This window comes from Tachyglossus aculeatus, chromosome 27 (assembly GCF_015852505.1).
Source record: "Tachyglossus aculeatus isolate mTacAcu1 chromosome 27, mTacAcu1.pri, whole genome shotgun sequence".
Lineage (NCBI taxonomy): Eukaryota > Metazoa > Chordata > Mammalia > Monotremata > Tachyglossidae > Tachyglossus > Tachyglossus aculeatus.
In genome coordinates, this window is record NC_052092.1 from 4004628 (window position 1) to 4027870 (window position 23243).

Genomic DNA, 23243 nt, shown 5'->3' on the forward strand with positions numbered 1-23243 from the left:
AGAATAATAACAATAATGATGGTATCTGTTAAGTGCTTACTAGGTGCCAGGCCGGGGTGGTTACAAGCAAATGGGGATGGACACAGTCCCTGTCCCACATGGGGCTCACAGTCTCAATCCCCATTTTCCAGATGAGGGAACTGAGGCCCAGAGAAGTGAAGTGACTTGCCCAAAGTCACACAGCAGACAAGTGGCGGGGCCGGGATTAGAATCCATAACCTTTCAACGCCCAGGGCCAGGCTGTTATCCACTATGCCATTCTGCTTTTGCTAAATCAACTAGTCAGACGTATGTACTGAGAGAGGGCATAAATAAATGAGTATGTAAGTACAAGAGAGAAGGTGCTGGTGGGTTTGGGGACTTAATTGAGGAAGACTTCTTGGAGGAGGTGGGACCTTGGAGGGCTCTGAAAGTGGGAAAACCTATCGTCCATCTGACTAGCAGAGGGAGGGAATTCCGGGGAAGCAGCGGAAAGACCACAGGCCTGGAAGTCGGGACACATGATTTCTAATCCCAGTTGCGCCTCTTGTCTGCCGGGTAACATCGAGCAAGTCTCTTCACTTCTCTGGGCCTCAGTCACCTCATCCGTAAAATGGGGAGCGACACTGTGAGCCCCACGTGGGACAGGGACTGTGTCCAACCTGACTTGCTTGTAACCACCACAATGCTTGGCCCGTAGAAAGCGCTTAACGAATACCACGATTATTATTATGTGGAGCGGGATCGAGTTCAGACCGGGGGGAGGTTGTATTATTATTATATTTGGACCGGATCTCCAGTAGCCCCAACAGCAAGGCGGACCCCCAAGGCCTCTGTGCCTCCAGTGGGGTCTCCTTGGGACCCTGACCCTCCTCCTCCTCCTCCTCCTTCCCGACTCCCAGACTCCTGTACCGCTCCATCGACTCCCACACCGAGGACGTGGGCCCCACCTACAACCACCGGGTGGAAATCTCCGTCTTCTTCATCATCTACATCATCATCATCGCCTTCTTCATGATGAACATCTTCGTCGGCTTCGTCATCGTCACCTTCCAGGAGCAGGGCGAGCAGGAGTACAAGAACTGCGAACTAGACAAAAACCAGGTTATTCACCGGGACGGGGATCCGGGGTGTTCGGGTTTAGGCAGAGAGGAGAAGGCTGGGGAGGTGTGGGGCCCGGGAATCAGAGGACCTGGGTTCTAATCCCGGCTCCGCCACCTGCTTCCTGTATGGCGTCGGGCGAGCCGCTTGACTTCTGTGGGCCTCTGTTTCCCCATCTGTAAAGTGGGGATGTGATTCCTGCTCTCCCTCTTACTGTGGGAGGCGGGGGCTGGTCCTGTCTTGGTTTCCGGGGTTGAGCGCCGTGTTCGGTTTTGTGTGCGTGCGTGTGTCGTGGTTGTAACCGTGGGTGTAGATGTGGGTATATCTGTGGGTGTATCTGTGTGAACACAAATGCGCGTGTGGATGGATGCCCATGGATGGGAGCATAGGTGTATCCATGTGAGAAGCATTCATTCCTTTCATTCATTCAATCATATTTATTGAGCGCTTACTATGTGCAGAGCACTGGACTAAGCGCTTGGGAAGTACAAGTTCATTCATTCAATTCATTCATTCAACGATATTTATTGAGCGCTTACTGTTTGCAGAGCACTGGACTAAGCGCTTGGGAAGTCCAAGTTGGCAACATCTAGAGACGGTCCCTACCCAACAGTGGGCTCACAGTCTAAAAGGGGGAGACAGACAACAAAACAAGACATATTAACAAAATGAAGTAAATAGAATAAATAAGTACAAATAAAATAAATAGAGTAATAAATCCGTACAAACATATATACATATATACAGGTGCTGCGGGGAGGGGAAGAAGGTAAGGCAGGGGGGATGGGGAGGGGGAGGAAGGACCTGTGTTCTTATCCCAGCTCTGCCACGTGTCTAATGTATGACCTTGGGCAAGTCACTTCATTCGTTCAATCGTATTTATTGAGCGCTTACTGTGTGCAGAGCACTATACTAAGCACTTGGGAAGTGCAAGTTGGCAACATAGAGATACGGTCCCTACCCAACAACGGGCTCACAGTCTAGAAGTGGGGAGGCAGACAACAAAACAAAACACGGAGACAGGTGTTCACTTCTCTGGGCCTCAGTTCCCTCATCTGTAAAATGGGGATTGAGACTGTGAACCCCATGTGGGACAATCTGATGACTTCGTAACCCCCCAGAGCTTAGAACAGTGCTTGGCAAATAGTAAGCGCTTAACAAATGCCATTATTATTATATGGGGGTGTGCGTGGACACGGAAGGGAGCACGTATGTATCTGCGTGGGCATCTGGAGAGTATGAATACATTCATTCACTCAATCATATTTATTGAGCGCTTACTGTGTGCAGAACACTGTACTAAGCGCTTGGGAAGTCCAAGCCGGCAACACATAGAGATGGCCCCTACCCAACAACGGGCTCACAGTCTAGAAGGGGGAGACAGACAACAAAACAAAACCTATAGACAGTAAGCGCTCAATAAATACGATTGATTGATTGATTGATTGGGAAGTACAGGTTGGCAACATATAGAGACGGTCCCTACCCAACAGTGGGCTCACAGTCTAGAAGGGGGAGACAGAGAACAAAACAAAACATATTAACAAAATAAAATAAATAGAATAGATATGTACAAGTAAAATAAATAAGTAGAGTAATAAATCCATACAAACATATATACATATATTCAGGTGCGGTGGGGAAGGGAAGGAGGTAAGGCGGGGGGATGGAGAGGGGGAGGAGGGAGAGAGGAAGGAGGGGGCTCAGTCTGGGAAGGCCTCCTGGAGGAGGTGAGCTCTCAGTAGGGCCTTGAAGGGAATAAATACAATTGAATGAACAAATGGATGACTATCAGCGTGAATACGTGTGTACGGGGGGTTGCGCACAGGTGGGAACGTAGACGCACAGCGGGCGCTCATCTCCGCGTGTGCATGGGGAGCCTGGGAACGCCCGCGTGCCTCCAGGTGACCGCGCGTCTCTGTGGTTGATTGATTGATTGATTGATATTGATTGGTGGCAGCGCCAGTGTGTGGAGTACGCCCTGAAGGCCCGCCCTCTGCGCCGTTACATCCCCAAGAACCGACACCAATACAAAGTGTGGTACGTCGTTAACTCCACGTACTTCGAGTACCTCATGTTTGTACTCATCCTGCTCAACACCATCTGCTTGGCCATGCAGGTGAGCGGGGCGGCCGGGAGACAGAGACCCGACTCTCCTTTCTTCCATTCATTCGTTCGGGCAGTCGTGTTTTATCGAGAATTTACTGTAGTAATCATAATGATGGTATTTGTTAAGCGCTGACTGTGTGCCAAGCACTGTTCGTTCATTCGTTCAATCGTATTTATTGAGCGCTTGCTGTGTGCAGAGCACTGGACTGAGCCCTTGGGAAGTAAAAGTTGGGAACATAGAGAGACGGTCCCTACCCGACAGTGGGCTCACAGTCTAGAAGGGGGAGACAGAGAACAAAATAAAACATATTAACAAAATAAAATAAATATTTATTCATTCATGCAATCGTATTTATTGAGCGCTTACTGTGTGCAGAGCACTGGACTAAGTGCTTGGGAAGTACAAGTTGGGAACATATAGAGATGGTTCCTACCCGACAGTGGGCTCACGGTCTAGAAGGGGAAGACAGAGAACAAAACAAAACATATTAGCAAAATAAAATAAATAGAATAAATATGTACAAATAAAATAAATAAATGCAGTAATAAATATGTACAAAGATATATACATATATACAGGTGCTGTGGGGAGGGGAAGGAGGTAAGGCCGGGGTGATGGGGAGGGAGAGAGGAAGGAGGAGGTTCAGTGTGGGAAGGCCTCCTGGAGGAGGTGAGCTCTCAGTAGGGCTTTGTAGGGAGGAAGAGACTGTTGTGAGTGCTGGGGAGGTTACAAGGTGATCAGGTTGGCCACAGGGGGCTCACAGTCTTCATCCCCATTTTCCAGGTGAGGGAACTGAGGCCCAGAGAAGTCAAGTGACTTGCCCAAAGTCACCCAGCTGACAAGTGGCGGAGCTGGGATTTGAACCTGTGACCTCTGACTCCAAAGCCCGGGCTCTTTCCATTGAGCCACGCTGCTTCTGCTATTCATTCATTCAATCGTATTTATTGAGCACTTAATGTGTGCAGAGCACTGGACTAAGCGCTTGGGAGAGTGCAATAGAACAATAAACGGACACGTTCCCCGCCCACAACGAGCTGACAGTCTAGAGTCTAGGGAAGCAGGGCGGCCTAGTGGCTAGAGCCCGGGCCCCGGAGTCAGAAGGATCTGGGTTCTCATCCCAGCTCCGCCGCTTGTCTGCTGGGTGACCTTGGGCAAGTCACTTCACTTCTCTGGGCCTCGAGTCCCTCGTCTGTAAAATGGGGATGAAGACTGTGTGGGACAGGGACTGTGTCCAACCCAATTACCTTGTATCTACCCTGGCTCTCAGCAGAGCGCCTGGCACAGAGTAAGCGCTTAACAAATACCACAATTATTATTATTATTATTAGAGGGGGAGACAGACATTAATGGGAATGTCCCGGCACCGTAGGAGGAGGGAACTCCTGGGGATTGGGTTGGTGGTCCTGGGTGGCACCGGGGAGGAGACGTGACCTCTACCCACCCAGCGGGGAATCCCTGGGCTGCGACCGACCCCCGGAGGTCATCCGATCCATGCCCCTGCCTCCAAGGCAGCACGGAGGCCAGCCCGAACGGGGGAAGAAGAGCTCCATCTGTCCTCCGGCTGACTGTAACCAGGCCTGAGGAAGACTCCTTTTCTGGCCCGAACACGTGCGGGGTTCGGTGGGGGTTCCCAGGGGGTCGTGCCCCCTGACAGGGCCGCCGGATCCCCTGGGTAGAGGCGGATGCTGGGAGGAGGACGGGGCCGGCGGGGTCGGGGGAGATCTTCTTGCTCAGGGGGTCCGTCTGGGGCCGTGTCTCTCCCCGGTAGCACTACGGTCAGAGCTGCCTCTTCAAGCAAGCCATGAACATCCTCAATATGGTCTTCACCGGACTCTTCACCGTCGAGATGATCCTGAAGCTGATCGCCTTCAAACCCAAGGTGGGGCCCGGAGGTGGGCTTGGGGGCGAGAGGGGGAGGTCAGGGCACGGGGGTTGGCCTGACTCCGTCCCAGTGCCCATGGAGGGGGACGCCATGGAGCTCGAGGATGCTCAATTGTGGTAGCACCTCGTCCCTTGTCCCGACTGGCCCTGAGTGACCAGGGACTGTGTCCAACCCACTGTCTGTCACACAGTGACCTGAATGAGAAGCAGCCCCCTTCCCACCGTAGAACCACACAGAGTCTAGTTTCTGTTCAGGGACAGAAGAGTCGAGAGGATAGGACTCGGTATCCTTGTGATCCTCTCTTCCCCCTACGTCACACAGTCCACTCATAGGGAGCAGCCTGGCATAGGAGTCCGAAGGACCTGGGTTCTAATCCCAGCTGTGGCACTTGTCTGCTTTGTGAACTCTCTCCCCCTTTGAGACTGTGAGCCCACTGTTGGGTAGGGACTGTCTCTATATGTTGCCAATTTGTACTTCCCAAGCGCTTAGTACAGTGCTCTGCACATAGTAAGCGCTCAATAAATACGATTGATGATGATGATGATGATGAACTTGGACAAGTCACTTCAGTTCTCTGGGCCTCAGTTCCCTCATCTGGAAAATGGGGAAAAGAGCGTGAGCCTTGATTGGGACAGGGATGGTGTCCGACCCGATTTGCTTGTATCCATCCCAGTGCTTAGAACGGTGTCTGGAACATAGTAGGTGCTTAACAAATGCCCCTATTACTATTTTATATATATATATATATATATATATATATATATATATTTAATATTGTGTAATAATAATAATGATAATAATTACCTCCTGGCATCTCCTTCCCAGTTTCCCGGATTTTGGGAAGACTTGACTGTACATCCCAGCTTGTCAGGGATGGCCCCGGATTTTCAGTGGTCACCCCTGCCGTGTGAGAAAAACGTCACCTCCCTGGGGCTGGGTCAGATCATCACCTCAGTTTCCTTTGAATGATGGTATTTGTTAAGCACTTACTATGTGCCGAGCACTGTTCTAAGCACCGGGGTAGATACAAGGTTATCAGGTTGTCCCACGTGGGGCTCACAGTCTTCATCCCCATTTCACAGATGAGGTAACTGAGGCACAGAGAAATGAAGTGACTTGCCCCAAGTCACACAGGTGACGAGTGGCAGAGCTGGGATTAGAACCCATGACCCTTGACTCCCAAGCCCGGGCTCTTTCCACTAAGCCACACTTGGCTCCCAACTCCCCAGCTCCTGTCACTCACTTTCAGTGCTTGGACTTTGGCTACAATAATAATAATTGCGGCATTTTTTATGGCATTTATTAAGCTATTACTGCACGCCAGGCGCTGGTTTAAGCGCTGGGATAGATATATGTTAATCATGTGTCCCACAGAGGGCTCACGGTCTTAATCGTTGCCAACTTGTATTTCCCAAGCGCTTAGTACAGTGCTCTGCACACAGTAAGGGCTCAATAAATACAATTGATTGATTGATTGATTAATCCCCGTTTTACAGACGAGGAAAGTGAGGCACTGAGAAGTGAAGCATCTTGTCCAAGGTCAGGAAGCGGACAAGAGGCGCAGCCGGGATTAGAGACCAATTCCTTTTGACTCCCAAGCTCGTCTTCTATCCACTAGGCCATGCTGCTTCTGTGAGAGACAGCGTGCTTTATCTGCTTCATGACATTCTGGGACTTCAGGTCCAGCTGCCTCTTCAGCTCCCTGAGGGAAAATGTTTCTTTTTTTTTAATGGTACTTGTTAAACACTTACTTTGTGCCAAGCACTATACTAAGCACCGGGGTAGATGCAAGATAATCAATTCGGTTACTGTCCCTGTCCCACATGGGGCACCCAGTCTAAGGAGGAGGGAGTAGGATTTAATCCGCATTTTGCAGACGAGTTAAATGAAGCACAGAGAAGTGAATGGCCCAACATCACCCAACGGACAAGTGACGTAACCAGGATTAGAACCCAGTTCCTGTGACTCCTAGTCCCGTGCGCTTTCTACTAGGCCACACTGCTTCCCCGCTTGCCCCAGTGTTCGCCAAAAATAGCACGTCTGGCCTGGTTTTAACCGGGGCTTCGTGCCAGCGAGAAGGGTCGGTCGCGAAGGCCAGATCTATCGGCATTCTTCCAGCTCCATTCCGACTCTGCTCTTAATTCTTCCTGTCCCCGGGTTTCGTCCAAGTGCTGACTTGACAGTCCGCTCAGATCCAGGTCCGGAGCTGGGTCGGATGAGACACAACTGTGTCCGGATCGGCGGATAAACTGGGTCGCCAAGTTTAAAAACTTTTGATTAGGTTGGGAACGATTTTCTTCAGCTGCCAGGGCACCTGTGAACTACTTTGTATTAACTTTTTAATTTTTTTTATTATATTTGCTAAGCATTTACTATGTTTCAAGCACTGTTCTAAGTGCTTACTGATGAGGTAACCGAGGCCCAGAGAAATTAAGCGACCTGCCCAGTTTCCCAGATTCTGGGAAGACTTGACTGTACATCCTGACTTATCAGGGCGGCCCTCGGGAGTTGGGAGATGGAGGGGCGACTGAGGCAGCAGGACCTGCGTTCCCACTGACTGCGGTTTAGGTGGCGGCTGCCGGTCAGTCCCTCCGGCCACTCCCTCCAGGGAGATGTCCAGTCGGAAAATCTGGGGTGTCCCTTTCCCATGTATCCCCCGGAGAGTACAGTTGGGCTCTGCTCCTCCCAGCTCAACCTGTTTGGGGGCTGCAACTGGAAACTGTCACTTGATCCCTCGCTGCCCTCTACCCTGCCCTTCCCTGCCCTCCCTGTGAGTAAGGGGAGGAAGGACAGGGTCGACGCCAGTCAACCTTGCAAGGGGACCTGGATTTTGTAGGAAAATGTCAATCTCCCACAGGCCAGCCCTACCAAGGTCGCTCCTTGTCCTTCACAAAGCAGCACCTCTTCCCCCGCTCCCAGTATCCACTGGGGTGGGAGGAAGGATGCTGGGCGGCCAGAGAGGTCTAGGGGGCCAGTTGTTATGTCAGGCCCCTGCGGGGAAGTCAGGAAGGCGCTTGTCGGAGGGGAACGGGGGCACGGGCCAGGCTGGAGAGAAGGAGCCGGCAAGGGCCTGGCGAACCGAACCAAGAGGAAGGGGCGGAAAGGGTTGGGGGACAGAGGCGGGAGGGCAGAGAAGAGGGGGACCAGCTGCTCCTTAAAGGGACACCATCCTGTTCTGTACTCGAAGCCGGCCTCACTACCCCGGGAGCCAGCAATGACTTTGGGCAACACTTGCTTTCCTCCCAGAAGGCCGTGCATGGCTTTCCCGAGGCAACGGGCTCCCCAGCAGGACGCTCGCCAGCCCGTCCATCCACCCACCGCTCCGTGGTGCAATAGTGGGCATTGTGCCCTGCTCGCCTGCTGAGGGACCGATCATCCAGCCCCTTGTTGAGGCCCAGACTCCCAACGTGCTCTGGTGCCGGGGAAAAATGGGGAGGGCCTGGTGTCTCTTTGATTGCCAGCTGGTCCCCAAGCAGGCCGAGCTGATGCCAGCCGCCGGACTGGGTTCTCTGTCGGTCGTCACCACGTGCCTTGGCAGTGCCCACCTCCTCTGTTCCCCAGACCGCGGCCGGGCACCTCACTTTTGTCTATTCCAGGACCCTCCCAACTGCTGACCGGTCCTGGCTCCTTCCCCTGTTAACCCCGGGGGACCACCCCCCTCCCTCCCACCTCCCCCCCCCCCACCCAGTAACATTTTACTACACCCCTTTCTAGGCTGGACGTCGACCATCCTGCTCCCAGATTCCGCTCTTGCTCCTTCTCTGCCTCCCCGCAGCGCTGCCCTTCCTCCATCCCCTCTCACTCTGGATCGGGCTTCGGAGCCACTTTCCGTCACAGGGATTCAGGGAGGGAGGGGAAGTCCCGCACTTTATCCAGGAACACTTGCTGGTGTTTGTTAAAATCCCACCCCTCCCTCTCTCGCTGCCCAATCCCATTTAGAGACCAAGGGTCTTCAAGGCAGGAAATCAGAGAGTTGGGCAGGGGCCATTAGCGATTTCCACTCGGGACCCCTTCAACTTTGAATGGGCGAGTCCCTGGGCATCTGGGTCAGAGAGAAGGAGGAACCAAGAAACAGAGCTTGAGAGGAACGCTAAGGGAGATGCAGAGAAAGAGACAGAGAGAGGAACAAAGGGAGATGCATAGAAAGGGGAGAAATGCAGAGAGAAAAAAGGAGACTGAGAGAAACAGATGACTGAGAAAGAAACAGAGACAGAGAGAGAAACATAAAGGGAGATGCAGAGAAAGGGGAGACAGGGAGGCAGAGACCAAGAGAAACAGAGATGGAGAAAAAAAAACATAAAGGGGGATGTAGAGAAAGGAAGAAAGAAGGAGAGAGAGAAACAGAAAGAAACAGAGATAAAGAGAAGCATAAAGGTAGTTGTAGAGAAAGTGAAGAAATAGGGAGGGACAGAGAGAGAGAGAAACAGAGCTCTCCCAAGTGCTTAGTACTGTGCTCTGCATAGAGTAAGAGCTCAATATCACTGATGGGCTGAGAAAGGAATAAAAAATATAGACAGAGAGAGGAGATGGAGAAGGAAAGAGAGGACTAGAGAAACAGAGGGAGAAAGAGAGGACCAGACAGACAAGAAGGGAGGCAGAGAAAGAGAAGCAGGAAGAGATAGGGAAACAGAGGAAGAAACAGAGGAAGAGAGAGAGAAAGAAATAGAGGAATAGAGAGGCAAGAAGGGAGGCAGAGAAACAGAAGCAGGATGAGAAAGGGAAACAGAGGAAGAGAGAGAGAGAGAGACAGAAAGAGGAATAGAGAGGCAAGAAGGGAGGCAGAGAAACAGAGGAAGAGACAGAAAGAGGAATAGAGAGACAAGAAGGGAGCCAAACAGAGATAGAAGTGGGAAGAGGAAGGGAAACAGAGGAAGAGAGACGGAAAGAGAAGAATAGAGAAACAAGAAGGGAGTCTGAGAAACAGAGATAGAAACAAAGGAAGAGAGACGGAAAGAGAAGAATAGAGAGACAAGAAGAAAACAGAGAAACAGAGATAGAAGCGGGAAGAGAAAGGGAAACAGAGCTAGAAACAGAAGAGAGAGGAAGGGAGTCAGAGAGGGCAGAGCAAACCAGAGGTCCTGTGGCCCCCGCGATCCAAGCAGCACAGGAAGCGTCCTCACCACTGCCACGGCCCATCTCACCTCTCACTCTCGTCCGGACCCTGAAGTTGGGGGAGCAGAGATGGGGTGGGGTCCTATCACCCCCTCGGGGAACAGCCCCCCAGCCCGTCCGGCGAGGCCTGTGAGATAGGCAGGTCGAGGAGCCGGAAGGAAGAGGGCGGCCAGGGCCTTCCACCTCCCCCACTCCAGACTGGGCCCAGGCGGCTCCCCATCCCGAGAACCAAGTCGCACCCCATCCAGACGATGCGAATAGTGATGTGAGAATGTTCTGTCTGTCTAACATTCCTTTTCAATCCCCCTCCCCACCCCCGCCTGCCCCTTCCTCATGTAGGATTACTTTAGTGATCCTTGGAATGTTTTTGACTTCCTGATCGTAATTGGCAGCATAATTGACGTCATTCTCAGTGAAACTAATGTGAGTATCACCTCTGCCTTCTCAGGAGTCCTTCTCTTCCTCCCCTTCCTCTTCCTCGTCTGCTTCCTCTCTCTCTCTCCCTCTCTCTCTCTCCGTTTCCCTCTCTTCCCCTTCCTCCCCGGCTCCCATCCCACCAATCAACGCTTCTTCTCTCCAACCGGCCGCCGTCCCACTCCTTGAGGGAAAAAAAGCGGGACGACACCCTCCTCCTTTTTTTTTTTTCCTAAGGCCCCGGCAGGGCCCAGATTTGGGGCAAGCTGGGGCCCGCTGACCCCCACACCCGGCCGGGGCCGAGCTGGCCTGTGACTAACCTGGCTTTATCAGTCCTCTCCGTGTACGCCAGGTACCCAGGGCCGGGCCTCCAGGACTGTACAGTGGTAAGAGATGATTTAATGTACCCATGTAACCTCTTTCTTTTCTTATTTTTTTCTCTTCTCTCCCCTTTCATGCTTTTTTTTTTCCTCTTTTCATTTTCCCTCTTTGCTTTCATTCTCCTTTGGTTTTGCTCTCTCTGTCGCTCTGTCTCTCTCACTCTCTGTTGCTCTCGCTCTCCGTCCCTCTCGCTCTCTCTCTGTCGCTCTCTCGCTCGCTCTATCGCTCTTTTTCTCTTTCTCTCTCTGTCCCCCCCCCCCCCCATGCAGCACTATTTCTGTGATGCATGGAACACATTTGACGCCTTGATTGTTCTGGGTAGCATTGTTGATATAGCTATCAGCGAGGTGAACGTAAGTAGCTGTCAGCAGCGTCTTTCTCTCTTTCTCTTTCTAACATCCATGCCTGCTCTCTGACTTTGGTTTTCTTCCCCCATTTCTTTTCCTCTATTTCACATTCCCCCCCACCCCCGGCTCCCCTCCGCCCTCTCTCCTCCCCTTGGGGGTTTGGAGTTCCATTGGGTTTGCATTTTTTTTTCTGTTCTCCAAACCTTTTATTTTTTTCCCCTTTCCATTTGGAACGAGTCAGGGGTGATATTTTTTTCTTTTCCTTTTGACTGTTGCACCCCCCCCTTTTTTTTTAACTCCTCGCCCTCCCACCCTCCCCCCTCCTTCCCCTGGTCATACCCTGCCTGGCATGAGGCAGATTGAATTGGCTGGAAGCAGCCGCATTTGAAATGGAGTTACGAAGGGATGGGATGCCCTTCCCCACCCCGCTGCCAGCCCGTCCCCCTCTTCGAGGAGGGCTTGGTCTGCCCCCTGCCCCTAATCTCCTCCGCATCCTCCGTTCCGCTCCTCTGCACACCGAAGGGGGATTCTTTCGAGGTGGGCCCGGCTGGAGGAGACTCCAGAACCTTCCACGTAACACGACCCCCGCCAATTTCACCCCTTTCCAGCCGAGACCGTGTGTCCGACGGGCCCTTGGCGTGACCGGGCGCTCCAGACACGGGGGGCAAGGATTGGCAGGCCTTTCCTTCCCAGGGGCCTGCGGATTTGGGCCTTCCACCCAGTGGGCTAGGCGGGGGGGCTCTGGAGAAGCACTGGGCCCCGAGCCCCCCACCCCAAATCCGGCCCTGAGCCCCCTCCAGCCTTCACGGCCTCCCCTCTAAAGAATCCCCGGCTACCGTGTAGTTCTTCCTGACTTCCTCCCCATCTTCCTGTTCCCTGGCATGTGGAAACCTTCTGTCTTTATGGGAAGGGCCCGCCTTCTCGCCACTATTCCTTAACGTGTGGTCTTCCCCCCTCCCCGTCCCCAATTAAGAAGCTTGGTTCCGTCTGCCTGACCCTTGCGTGCGCTGAGCAGTCAAATAACCCAGCAAGTGGCAGCATGGGTTTAGATTCCGGGTGTCCGAGTGTCCCCCGCCCCCATCCTTCCCACCCCGCCTTCCGTCTCCGTGGTGCCCGGCCACCGGGATGCCCGCGTCCTCCTTCCCCCGACTGTTGCCTTTCCGGCCCCTCCCTCCCTGCTGGTCCTCTGGTCTGGGGTGGCGAGGGGGGGCCCTCCAGACGCCCCTCCCCTGCGGATGGGATCGCCCAGGACTCCGCCAGGTCAGTTGGGAGTCAGCCTGGAACCAGCCCGAGGAGCCCGGGTCCCATTGGCGTGAGCTCTCAGCCTGTGCGGCTTCTCTCTCATCCATCAAAGCGACCGGTCCCTGGGGGGCTTCGGCTGTGGGGGACCCCCCCAGCCCCAGGCAGGGTGGATCAGGTGGCCGCCTCCCGGCCGAGACCCCGCGGGGAGGCGAGAAAGGCAGCTCAGGCACCCGGTGTGTGTGCGTATGTACGTGTGAGCGCGAGTGTACACGTGTCAGTGTGAATAAGTGTCACTGGGGGAAGATGAGTCTACGTGTAGGTGTCTGTGTGTGGGTGTTTCTGTGTGTATGTGAAGTATACGTGGGCATGTGGGTATAATTATATCAATCCATCAGTCGTATTTATTGTCGACCCTGTTCAGAGCACCGTACTAAAAAGCCTTGAAGGGTACGATAGCACAGTATAACAAAGTCGGTAGACACTTTCCCTGCCCACAACAGGCTTATGGTCTAGAGGGGATGACAGACATCCATATAAAGAAATAAATGTCAGATACATACATAAGTGAAGCAGCGTGGCTCAGCGGAGTCAGAGGTCGCGGGCTCAAGTTCCGGCTCCGCCACTGGTCAGCTGTGTGACTTTGGGCAGGTCACTTCACTTCTCTGGGCCTCAGTTCCCTCATCTGGAAAATGGGGATTAAGACCAGGAGCCCCCCGTGGGACAACCTGATCTTACAACCTTGTAACCTTCTCAGCGCTTGGAACAGTGCTTTGCACAACGAAAGCACTTAATAAATACCATTATTATTATTATAAGTCCTGTGGGGCTGAGAGAAGGGTTTAAAGGGAGTAAATTAGGGCCAATCTGAAGGGAGCCGGCAGTTCATTCATTCATTCAATCGTATTTATTGAGTGCTTACTGTGTGCAGAGCACTGCACTAAGCGGTTGGGAAGTCCAAGTTGACAACATCTAGAGACGGTCCCTACCCAACAGCGGGCTCACAGTCTAGAAGGGGGAGACAGACAACAAAACAAAACATATTAACAAAATAAAATAAATAGAATAAATATGTACAAATAAAATAGAGTAATAAATCTGTACAAACATATATACATATATACAGGTGGTGTGGGGAGGGGAAGGAGGTAAGGTGGGGGGGATGGGGGCAGTGCGTGAGTTTGTGTGTATAGGAGTGCACGTGTGTATTTAGGTGTGTACTTGTATATTCATATGTGTGTGTACCTCTTGGTGGGGGCTAGGGTGAGCCTGCGTCCCTATTCCTGATCTGGGGTAAGGGGGCAAGGGACTAGGGTGGTGGGGAGCCCCCAGGGCCAGGAGAAGTGGGGGGGGGGGGGTATGCATGTGTGTTTATGTGTGTGTGTGTTTATGCCTCTTTCTGGCCAGCCACCAACAATCCCCACTCCCCAAGAAGACAGTGCCTGCCACCCTACTGGGGACATAAGGCTGCTGGGCCATTCTCCCGTCTCCGGCCTCCCGTCTCCGCTCTCCCATCTCCAGCCTCCTGTCTCCATCCTCCTTTCCCGGCCTCCGATCTCCAACCCTCCCTTCCCAACTTCCCTGCCCGGCCTCAGCCGAACGATCAGTGGTGTTTACTGAGTGCTCACTACGTGCGGAGCACTGGACTGAGCACTTGACGCGCTTCGGCCATTGTCCCAAAAAGAGAGGAGAAACCCGGCCCCCGATCCAGGAGGCGGCCTGACCCCGTGTCCGCCACTCCACCACCCCAGCGGTTGGGTGGCCGTGAGGGACCCCACCCCGGGGACGAGCCGAGAACGAGGAAAGGGCCACCGGCCAATCCTCCTGGAGCCGGGGCTCCCCGAGTGTCCTCCGCCCCGGCTGTTCCCTGGGAGAGACCCCCTCCAACCTTCTCTGTTCCACATCTCTGTCTGTCTCTCCGCCCCCGCTCCCCCATTGTGTCACCCCAGTGTTAGCCGAGCTCTAGAATCCCGGGGCTTCTCTGTTCGAGACTTATCACATCTTATCTCTGTCTGCCTTTCTTTAAAGCCAGCTGAACATAGCCAGTGCTCCTCTTCCTCTGTGGTAAGACCGAGCTTCCGACCCTTCCTCCTCCCAGCTTCCGGGACGCACCTCCTAACACACTGCTCTGTCGCGCCCCTGCCCCGGACACAGGACTCTCCGACCCGCAGCCTAATTTCTTTTGCATGGAGCCGTGGTGTCATGTGGGGGGGGTGGGATGGGATGGAGGGGAGGGGAGGGGCGAGGGAGGGGGAGAGGCCGGGGTCACGTCGCCCACGGATTGCTGTGTGCCCCCGGCTCCCCTCTCGGCGACGTTAAGCTCAGGCCTTCCTTCCTGCTGAACAACCGGGAGAGAACGGGTCGGGCCCCAGTAGTAGAATCGTTACGGGACTCATCCGGAGTGCTGTGCTAAGCGCTGAGCTAGGCCCAAGGGAATCTGAGCGGACCCGGGCTCACAGTGAGGAGCCCGGAGAGGGGCCTTACCCCCACATCATAGGCGAGGAAACAGAGAGCCGAAGCGGCGCGTCCCACAGCCGGGCCGTCGAGGACCCGGGCTGTAGCTACTAGGCCGCACTGGAGCCTGGGCATTGGGGAGAGAGGGCAGTGGAAACTGGGTGGAGGGGGACCAGGGACCCTGGCGAAGACCCACAGGGAAATGGAAAGGGAATATCAGGATTTTTCAGGAGAGAGAAGGGTGAAGAGACGTGAGGGAGATCGGGTGGGAAAGGGCTGCCCCTGCCCGGAGGCAGGGGAAGGGACTCAGTGGCTTTTGATAGACAGATGAAGCAGGGACCAAGAGGGGCCTTGGCTCATCCCACGTGTCACCCTGTAGACCTCACCGACGCCCTCCCCAATTCCTAGAAACGAGGCGGAAGGGTGCGGGGCTCCAGAGAGCGGCTGAGGCTTTGTTGGAGCAGGAACAGGAAATGTGAAGGGCCCGTTCTCTCCTGGCAGGGGCAGAGAGGGGGGCCGGCCGTACTGGCTTTGTGTCAGGGGGACCCCAGCAGAAAGGGGGTAGGGAGGGGGAGAAGCCCCTCAGTTCGTGCTACCCTTGGTTCCCCAATCGGAGCTTCCAAGTCCCTCGGCCTCAACCCCGGACCCCTCAGCCTACCAGGGACCCTCCTTAGGGAGAGGGGGCATCTCCTTAGGTGGGCACCCCCTCTGGGCACATGGCCAGGGTCCCCCAACCCTCCCAGAGCTGCTGCATCGTGCGTTGCCCAGAGGGGCGGAGGCAGAGCCACCGGTGACTGATTCCCCCTAATTCTGAGAGGTCTGGCTCCTTGTCCCAGGCCCTTACCAGCCTGCGGGGATGGAGGTGGGGATGGGCCCGGGCTGGGCCGGGATGGAGGGGAACAGCCTAGGAGAGCCACCCCAGAATCCAGGCTGGGGAGGCGGACGTGTCTCCCGGCTCCCAGCCCCACGTGCTTTCCACCAGGCCGCACTGCCTCCCAAGCCAGAGCCGGAATTCAGAGTGCCGGGGGCATGGTCAGGGAGTGGTGGGGGTCCCCCTCTCCGGAAGTGGGGAAGGGCCACAGGGGAGTGGTCAAGGCAACCTAGGCCAGTCCAGGCCTGCAGAAAGAGGAAGGGCATGAGCTAGAGAAGCGTTCCCCAATCCACGCCCCTGCCCCCCGGGCCGGGTGTCCTGTGGGGCGGAGCCCCCCCTCCCCCTAGCCCTACCCCCACCCCCACTGTCTCTTTCTGTCTCTCTCTATTTTTCTCTCTCTCTCTCTGTCTCTCTCTGTCTCTCTCTGTCTCTCGTCCTCTCTTACCTGCTGCTTCCTGTGCCCGCCGGCTTGCAGAACGCAGAGGAAAATTCCCGCATCTCCATCACTTTCTTCCGCCTGTTCCGGGTTATGCGCCTGGTCAAGCTCCTGAGCCGTGGGGAGGGGATCCGGACGCTGCTGTGGACCTTCATCAAGTCTTTCCAGGTGACCCTCCAGCCTCCCACCCCGCCCCCTCACAGCCTCTCTGGGGCCAGTCCACCCTCAATCAATCAATCAATCAATCACTTGTATTTATTGAACACCTACCATGTGCACACCAAAGGACTGAACGGTCAGGAGAGTCCAAAAGAGCAGAGTTCCCTGCCCACAGCAAGCTTCCAGGTGACAGGGGGAGGCAGACATTAAATCAGTAAATTTCAGGGATGGACACAAGTGCTGTGGGGCTGAGAGGGGCTTTTGGGGCCAACTCATCCAAGAGGGAGCAGGAGGCCCAAACGGAGCTTTTGCCTCCCAGCACTCTGTGGAGGGGCTGTGTGACTCCAACCCGGGGGCTTTCCCTCTCTGGATCTTGGCCTGGAGAGGGGAGGACCCAGTTTCCCGCCGTCTGCCTGCCCCCATCGGGGTGGGGGTCCGCCTGGTGAACGAGGGAGTCGTGATACAAACCCAAGGAAGCAGGGAGAGAAACCCTCTCGGGGTTTCTCTGAGGATGGTTCAGGGGTGGTTTCCCAGCATGTCTTATTCCTCCCTGCTGGGCCGCCCTGGCCATCCAGGAGCACCTGGGGGTCCCGACTTGGGGCCTCAGGGGCTTGCCTGCCGGGTCCTGGGGGCAGACGGTGGGAGCAAGGGGAAGCCCTGCGGCAGGGAGCAGAGGTACCCACTGACCTCTGACCCCCGGGGGCCGGCAGACTCTAGTGGGGCAGCTCAAAGCCCAAACCAGCTCTGTGGCTAGTCCACGAGCCCAAACCTGGTGGCTTTGGGGAGCGAAGGGAAAGAGGCAGCCAGATAGGCGGGAAGGCTGCCTGCCTTGGGGCCCAACAGAGCAGAACTGCAGCGTGGCAACTGAGGCCAGCCTGGGGAGGTGCCAGAAGGAGGCTTGGAGTCCTGACTGGGACGTGATCAGAATGTCGTTCTGCAGGTCTGCCCAGAGGCCACAAAAAAGACAACCAAGCCCCCCTTCCTCCCTGCCCAGCCGGAGTCCTGGACCTCTACCCGACTCGCCCCCCCGCACCCGCCACCCTTTCCAGGGTCCCAGTGCCGTGGTCGGGGGTTGGACCCGTCTCAGAGATGTCCCTTGTCCCTACCTTCTTTGACAGGCCCTCCCTTACGTGGCTCTTCTGATCGTGATGCTGTTTTTCATCTATGCCGTGATCGGCATGCAGGTAACCTATCTCTTCGCCCCCTCCGCTCTGGTCATTAAAAACATTAAGAGGGGCGTTGGTAGTTATTTAGCACAAACAATATGCCCAGCACTGTGCTAAACCCTGGTGCCGACCCACCATAATCAGGCCGGACACAGGGAGACCAGCTCTCATCCTGACCTTACAGATGAAGAAACTGAGGCCCCAAGAGGTGCTGTCAGAAGAACTAATTATGGGAGTTTGTAGCCAAGCAGTGGGCTGAGCACTGGGGTTCGAATGAAACCATCTGATCAGACACAGTACCTGAACTGTGGAGCTCCCAGGGGAAGGGAGCAGGGGAGAAGCAGCATGGCTCAATGGAAAGAGCCTGGGTTCATGGGTTCGAATCCAGGCTCTGCCAATTGTCAGCTGTGTGACTTTGGGCAAAGTCACTTAACTTCTCTGGGCCTCAGTTCCCTCATCTGTAAAATGGGGATTAAGACTGTGAGCCCCCCGTGGAACAACCTGATCACCTTGTAACCTCCCCCAGCACTTAGAATGGTGCTTTGCATGTAGTAAGCGCTTAATAAATGCCATCATTATTATTATTAAGAGGGAACAGATGTTGAGTTCCCATTTTACAGATGAGGAGACTCAGGCCCAGAGAAGTTAAGGTCACACAGCAGGACCGGGGCCAAGCAGGAACTAGAACCTAGACCTCCCAAGTGCAGGGCCCACGCTCTTTCTCTGGCTGGGACCCCTGCCTCCATTCCTGAAAGCTTTTTTTTTCTTTTTTAGTGGTAGTTGTTCCACACTCACTATGTGCCAGGCACTGTACTGAGCACTAGGGTGTGTACAAGCTAATCGGGCTGGACCCAATCCATGCCCTACATGGGGCTCAAAGTCTCAATAGAGACAAGCGGCCGAGCCGGGATTAGAACCCAGCCCCTCCTGAGTCCCAGACTCGTGTTCAGCCCACTAGTCATCATCATCATCATCAATCGTATTAATTGAGCGCTTACTATGTGCAGAGCACTGTACTAAGCGCTTGGGAAGTACAAATTGGCAACATATAGAGACAGTCCCTACCCAACAGTGGGCTCACAGTCTAAAAGAGGGAGACAGAGAACAAAACCAAACATACTAACAAAATAAAATAAATAGAATAGATATGTACAAGTAAAATAAATAAATAAATAGAGTAATAAATATGTACAAACATATATACATATATACAGGTGCTGTATATAGTCCTCGCTGCTTTTCGTGTGTGCTGCAACAGGAAGGACTTGGGTTAGACTTGAGGAGGGTCTTTGCGGGAAAGACCCACCTGGATGGGCTCGAGGGTGGAGATGCCGGCTGCCTGGGCTCCCACCCACGCCTAGAGGGGTCCACGTCTCTCCTCTGTCCCCCAGGTGTTTGGAAAAATCGCCCTGAACGACACCACCGAGATCAACAGAAACAACAACTTCCAGACCTTCCCTCAAGCAGTGCTGCTGCTCTTCAGGTGGGGTCTCTTGGGACACGGAGCTCACTGTGGGCAGGGAATGTATCCGCTCAGTGGTATGTCGTCCTCTCCCGAGTGCTTAGCACAGTGCTCTTCACACCATCAGCGCTCGATAAATATGACCGGCTGACCCTCCGTCCCCCGACTCTTCTGTCCAGGTGCGCCACGGGCGAGGCCTGGCAGGAGATCATGCTGGCCTGTATGCCGGGCAAGAAGTGCGCCCCGGACTCGGACATGCAGAACGCCACCGTGGCCCCCGCCACGGACCCCACCGCCCTCACCGAGGCCGAGCCCCCCTGCGGGAGCAGCTTCGCCGTGTTTTATTTCATCAGTTTCTACATGCTCTGTGCCTTCCTGGTGAGTGGGGAACACAGGGGTGCCGATCTCCCAGCACGGGCGACGGGGTTGGTTCCGAGCCCCTGGGGTGCCGAGCGGTCGACCCTGAACCCGAGGCGGTGCCCACCCGCCCCGGCTTCTGTGCGCTGGACTGAGCACCCGGCAAAGGTGGAAATAGTCACAGTCATTCACAGTTCTATAGCTGTACACAGCTGTACACAGTTGTATAGGATGGAAATATTCCCAAGTAGGCATAATAGTAATAATAATAATAATAATAATGGCATTTGTTAAGCGCTTACTATGTGCAGAGCACTGTTCTAAGCACTGGGGGGATACAAGGTGATCAAGTTGCCCCACGTGGGGCTCACAATCTTAATCCCCATTTTACAGACGAGGTAACTGAGGCTCAAAGAAGTTAAGTGACTTGCCCAAGGTCACACAGCAGTCCTGTGGTGGAGTTGGGATTCGAACCCATGACCTCTGACTCCAAAGCCCATGCTCTTTCCACTGAGCCACGCTGCTTCTCTTAGGTACAAGCTAATCGGATTAGACACAGCCCCTCTCCCACATGGGGCTCATGGGAACATAGGATGGAAATATTCACAAGAATTCATGATCTTCTAGACTGTGAGCCCACTGTTGGGTAGGGACCGTCTCTATATGTTGCCAACTTGTACTTCCCAAGCGCTTAGTACAGTGTTCTGCACACAGTAAGCGCTCAATAAATACGATTGAAGGAATGAAATGAATAGGATGAAAATATTCTCAAGTATTCACGACTGTACTGCTGAATATATGATGGAAATATTCACAAGTATTACAGCCGTGTGGTTGAGTATACGATGGAAATACTCCCGAGTATTCACGGCTGAAAGGCTGAATATAATGATAAGAATGATGGCATTTATTAAGCGCTTACCATGTGCCAAGTACTGTTCTAAGCGCTGGGGTAGATACATGGTAATCAGGTTGTCCCACATGGGGCTCACAGTTTTAATTCCCATTTTACAGATGAGGTAACTGAGATACAGAGAAGTGAAGAGACTTGCCCAAAGTCACACAGCTGACTAGTGGCAGAGCCAGGATTAGAACCCACGACCTCTGACTCTCAAGCTTGTGCTCTTTCCACTGAGCCACGCTGCTTATGATGGAAATATTCACAAGTATTCACGGTCGTATGGCTGAATATATAAGGGAAATATTCACAAGTGGTCACAGCCTTATGGCTGAATGTGTGAGGGAAATGTTCAGAAGTGTTCACGCCTGTATAGTTGAATATATGACAGAAATATTCAAAATTATTCACAGCCGTGTAGCTGAATCTACAGCGGAAATATCCACAACAGTTCACAGCCATTCAGTCGAATATACCGCAGAAATAGTCACAGTTATTCACAGTCGTGGAATCAACCATATGACAGAGATAGTCACAAGTATTCGTGGCTGTGCAGTTGAGCATATGACAGGAATGGTCATGGTTATTTGCAGTTATGTAGCTGAGTATACCACGGAAACATTCACAGTTATTCACAGCTGTTCAGTTGAGTATGTGACAGAAACAGTCACAATCATTCACAGCTGTTCAGTTGAGTCTACCACACAAATAGTCAAAAGTATTAACAGTTGTGTAGTTGAATATATGAAAGAGATAGTCACAGGTATTCGCGGCTGTAGAGGGAAATAGTCACAATTATTCCTAGCCTTACAGTTGAACGTACGACGGAAATGTTCACGAATATTCACGGCAACATTCACAGTTATTCACAGCTGTTCAGTTGAGTATGTGACGGAAATAGTCACAATCATTCACAGCTGTTCAGTTGAGTCTACCACACAATAGTCACAGTCTTTTAGACTGTGAGCCCACTGTTGGGTAGGGACTGTCTCTATATGTTGCCAACTTGTACTTCCCAAGTGCTTAGTACAGGGCTCCGCACACAGTAAGCGCTCAATAAATATGATTGATTGATTGATTAACAGTTGAGTAGTTGAATATATGAAAGAGATAGTCACAGGTATTCGCGGCTGTAGAGGGAAATAGTCACAATTATTCCTAGCCTTACAGTTGAACGTACGACGGAAACGTTCACGAATATTCATGGCCGTGCGGCTGAATAGGAGACAGAAATAGGCCCGGCGATTCCCAGTTGTACGGTAGACTATAGGACGGAAATGTTCACGATTATTGTTGTCCGTAGAGTTGAATGGCCCCGTATTTCCGCAGCGCCCGCGGCTCAACCCCTGCCCGCCCCGGGTCTGGCGGCCAAGACCATTCAGAGGGACACTGGCCTGCCGGGTGGGTGGCCTCCAGGGACCACTGTCCCAGAATGAGGGGCACGTGGACCCCCGAGCCCGCTTCGCCACCAGCTCGGAGCAGCCCCAGAGGTGGAGCGAGCGGCTTGAGGGCCCCCGCCCCTCCCCCTGGAGCGCCCCTCGCTGACCTTTGACCCCCGACCCCCAGATCATCAACCTGTTCGTGGCCGTCATCATGGACAACTTCGACTACCTGACTAGGGACTGGTCTATCCTGGGCCCACATCACCTGGACGAGTTCAAGCGGATCTGGGCCGAGTACGATCCGGAGGCTAAGTAAGTGGCCTGGACCCCCGGGTGGCTCCGGAGGGGGGAACCTAAGGACGACGTGGCCGGAGTAGTGCACAGATGGGGAGGGGAGGAGGACTCAGTGGGGAGCGGGCTGGGAGCTGGAGAACTTGCGGTGGGAGGGGATCTGGGCAGAGAGGGGGCTGGGGGCTTGAGGACTGGAAGACCCACGGAGGGGAAAGAGAGAGAGATGGAGTGGGGGCATCCCCTAATCGCCCAGCACCTTGCCGTCACCTAACCCTAAATCTAGCCCAACCTCCGCCCTCCGCCCCTCCCTAAGTCCTAGCATCCTCTTCCTCAGGGGCCGGATCAAACATCTGGACGTGGTGACGCTGCTCCGAAGGATCCAGCCTCCTCTGGGCTTTGGGAAGCTCTGCCCTCACCGGGTAGCTTGCAAAGTAAGAGGCTGGGGAGACGTGAACGGGGTCGTGGGGGGATGGACGGAGAAGGTAGGAAGCAGGAATGAGGGAGATGGGGCAGGAAAAAGACAGAGGGCAAGGATATGAGGCGATAGAGCTAGGGGGTGGGCGTGATGGAGAGGCGGTACTAGAGGCACAAGAGAGAGAGGATGGAGAGCCATCAATCAATGGTATTTAGTGAGCGCTTTCTGTGTGCCGAGTGCTGTACTAAGTGCTTGGAGAGGATAATATGTCCAAATATGTTCAAAGGATAATATGTCCAAAGAGACACAAGGGAGAGAGGATGGAGAGCCATCAATCACTCAATGGTATTTAGTGAGCGCTTTCTGTGTGCGGAGTACTGTATTAAGTGCTTGGAGAGGATAATATGTCCACAAGGAGCTGACAGTCTACGGGGGAGATGGGCTGAGAGAGAAAGGGGACAGGGATGACGGGGGCAGGGGGAGAGGGACCGGGAGTGGAGAAGACGGAGAGAGGGTGATAGAGACAGAGGGCCGGGGTGATGGAGGTGGAGAGATGGAGCCAGGGTTGCAGGGAGGATGGACCGAGGGTGCGAAGCAGCATCGCCTAATGGATAGAGCTTGGGCCTGGGAGCCAGAAGGACCTGGGTTCTAATCCCAGCTCCCCCACTTATCTGCTGGGTGACTTGGGAAGTCACTTCATTTCTCTGGGCCTCACTGACCTCAACTGTGAAATGGAGATTAAGACCGTGAGCCCCTTTTGGGACACGGACTGAAACCAGCTCGACTC

At 53.9% G+C, this 23243-nt stretch overlaps 1 protein-coding gene across 9 annotated transcripts in view; it reads left to right on the forward strand.

The window, feature by feature from the left end:
- Positions 1-23243, forward strand: part of CACNA1C (calcium voltage-gated channel subunit alpha1 C) — a 202677-nt gene that overhangs the window by 165401 nt on the left and 14033 nt on the right. For 3 of the 9 annotated variants that reach the window (XM_038767787.1, XM_038767790.1, XM_038767791.1), the window contains exons 27-37: positions 882-1083; positions 3041-3199; positions 4959-5069; positions 10524-10607; positions 14594-14629; positions 16366-16494; positions 17604-17669; positions 19043-19134; positions 19293-19491; positions 21935-22062; positions 22376-22472. In XM_038767787.1, the coding sequence (XP_038623715.1) occupies positions 882-1083; positions 3041-3199; positions 4959-5069; positions 10524-10607; positions 14594-14629; positions 16366-16494; positions 17604-17669; positions 19043-19134; positions 19293-19491; positions 21935-22062; positions 22376-22472 (1303 nt within the window). Of the gene's footprint in view, positions 1-881; positions 1084-3040; positions 3200-4958; positions 5070-10523; positions 10608-11248; positions 11333-14593; positions 14630-16365; positions 16495-17603; positions 17670-19042; positions 19135-19292; positions 19492-21934; positions 22063-22375; positions 22473-23243 lie in introns of all 9 variants that reach the window. The other 6 variants (XM_038767785.1, XM_038767789.1, XM_038767788.1 and 3 more) reach the window with 3 other exon arrangements.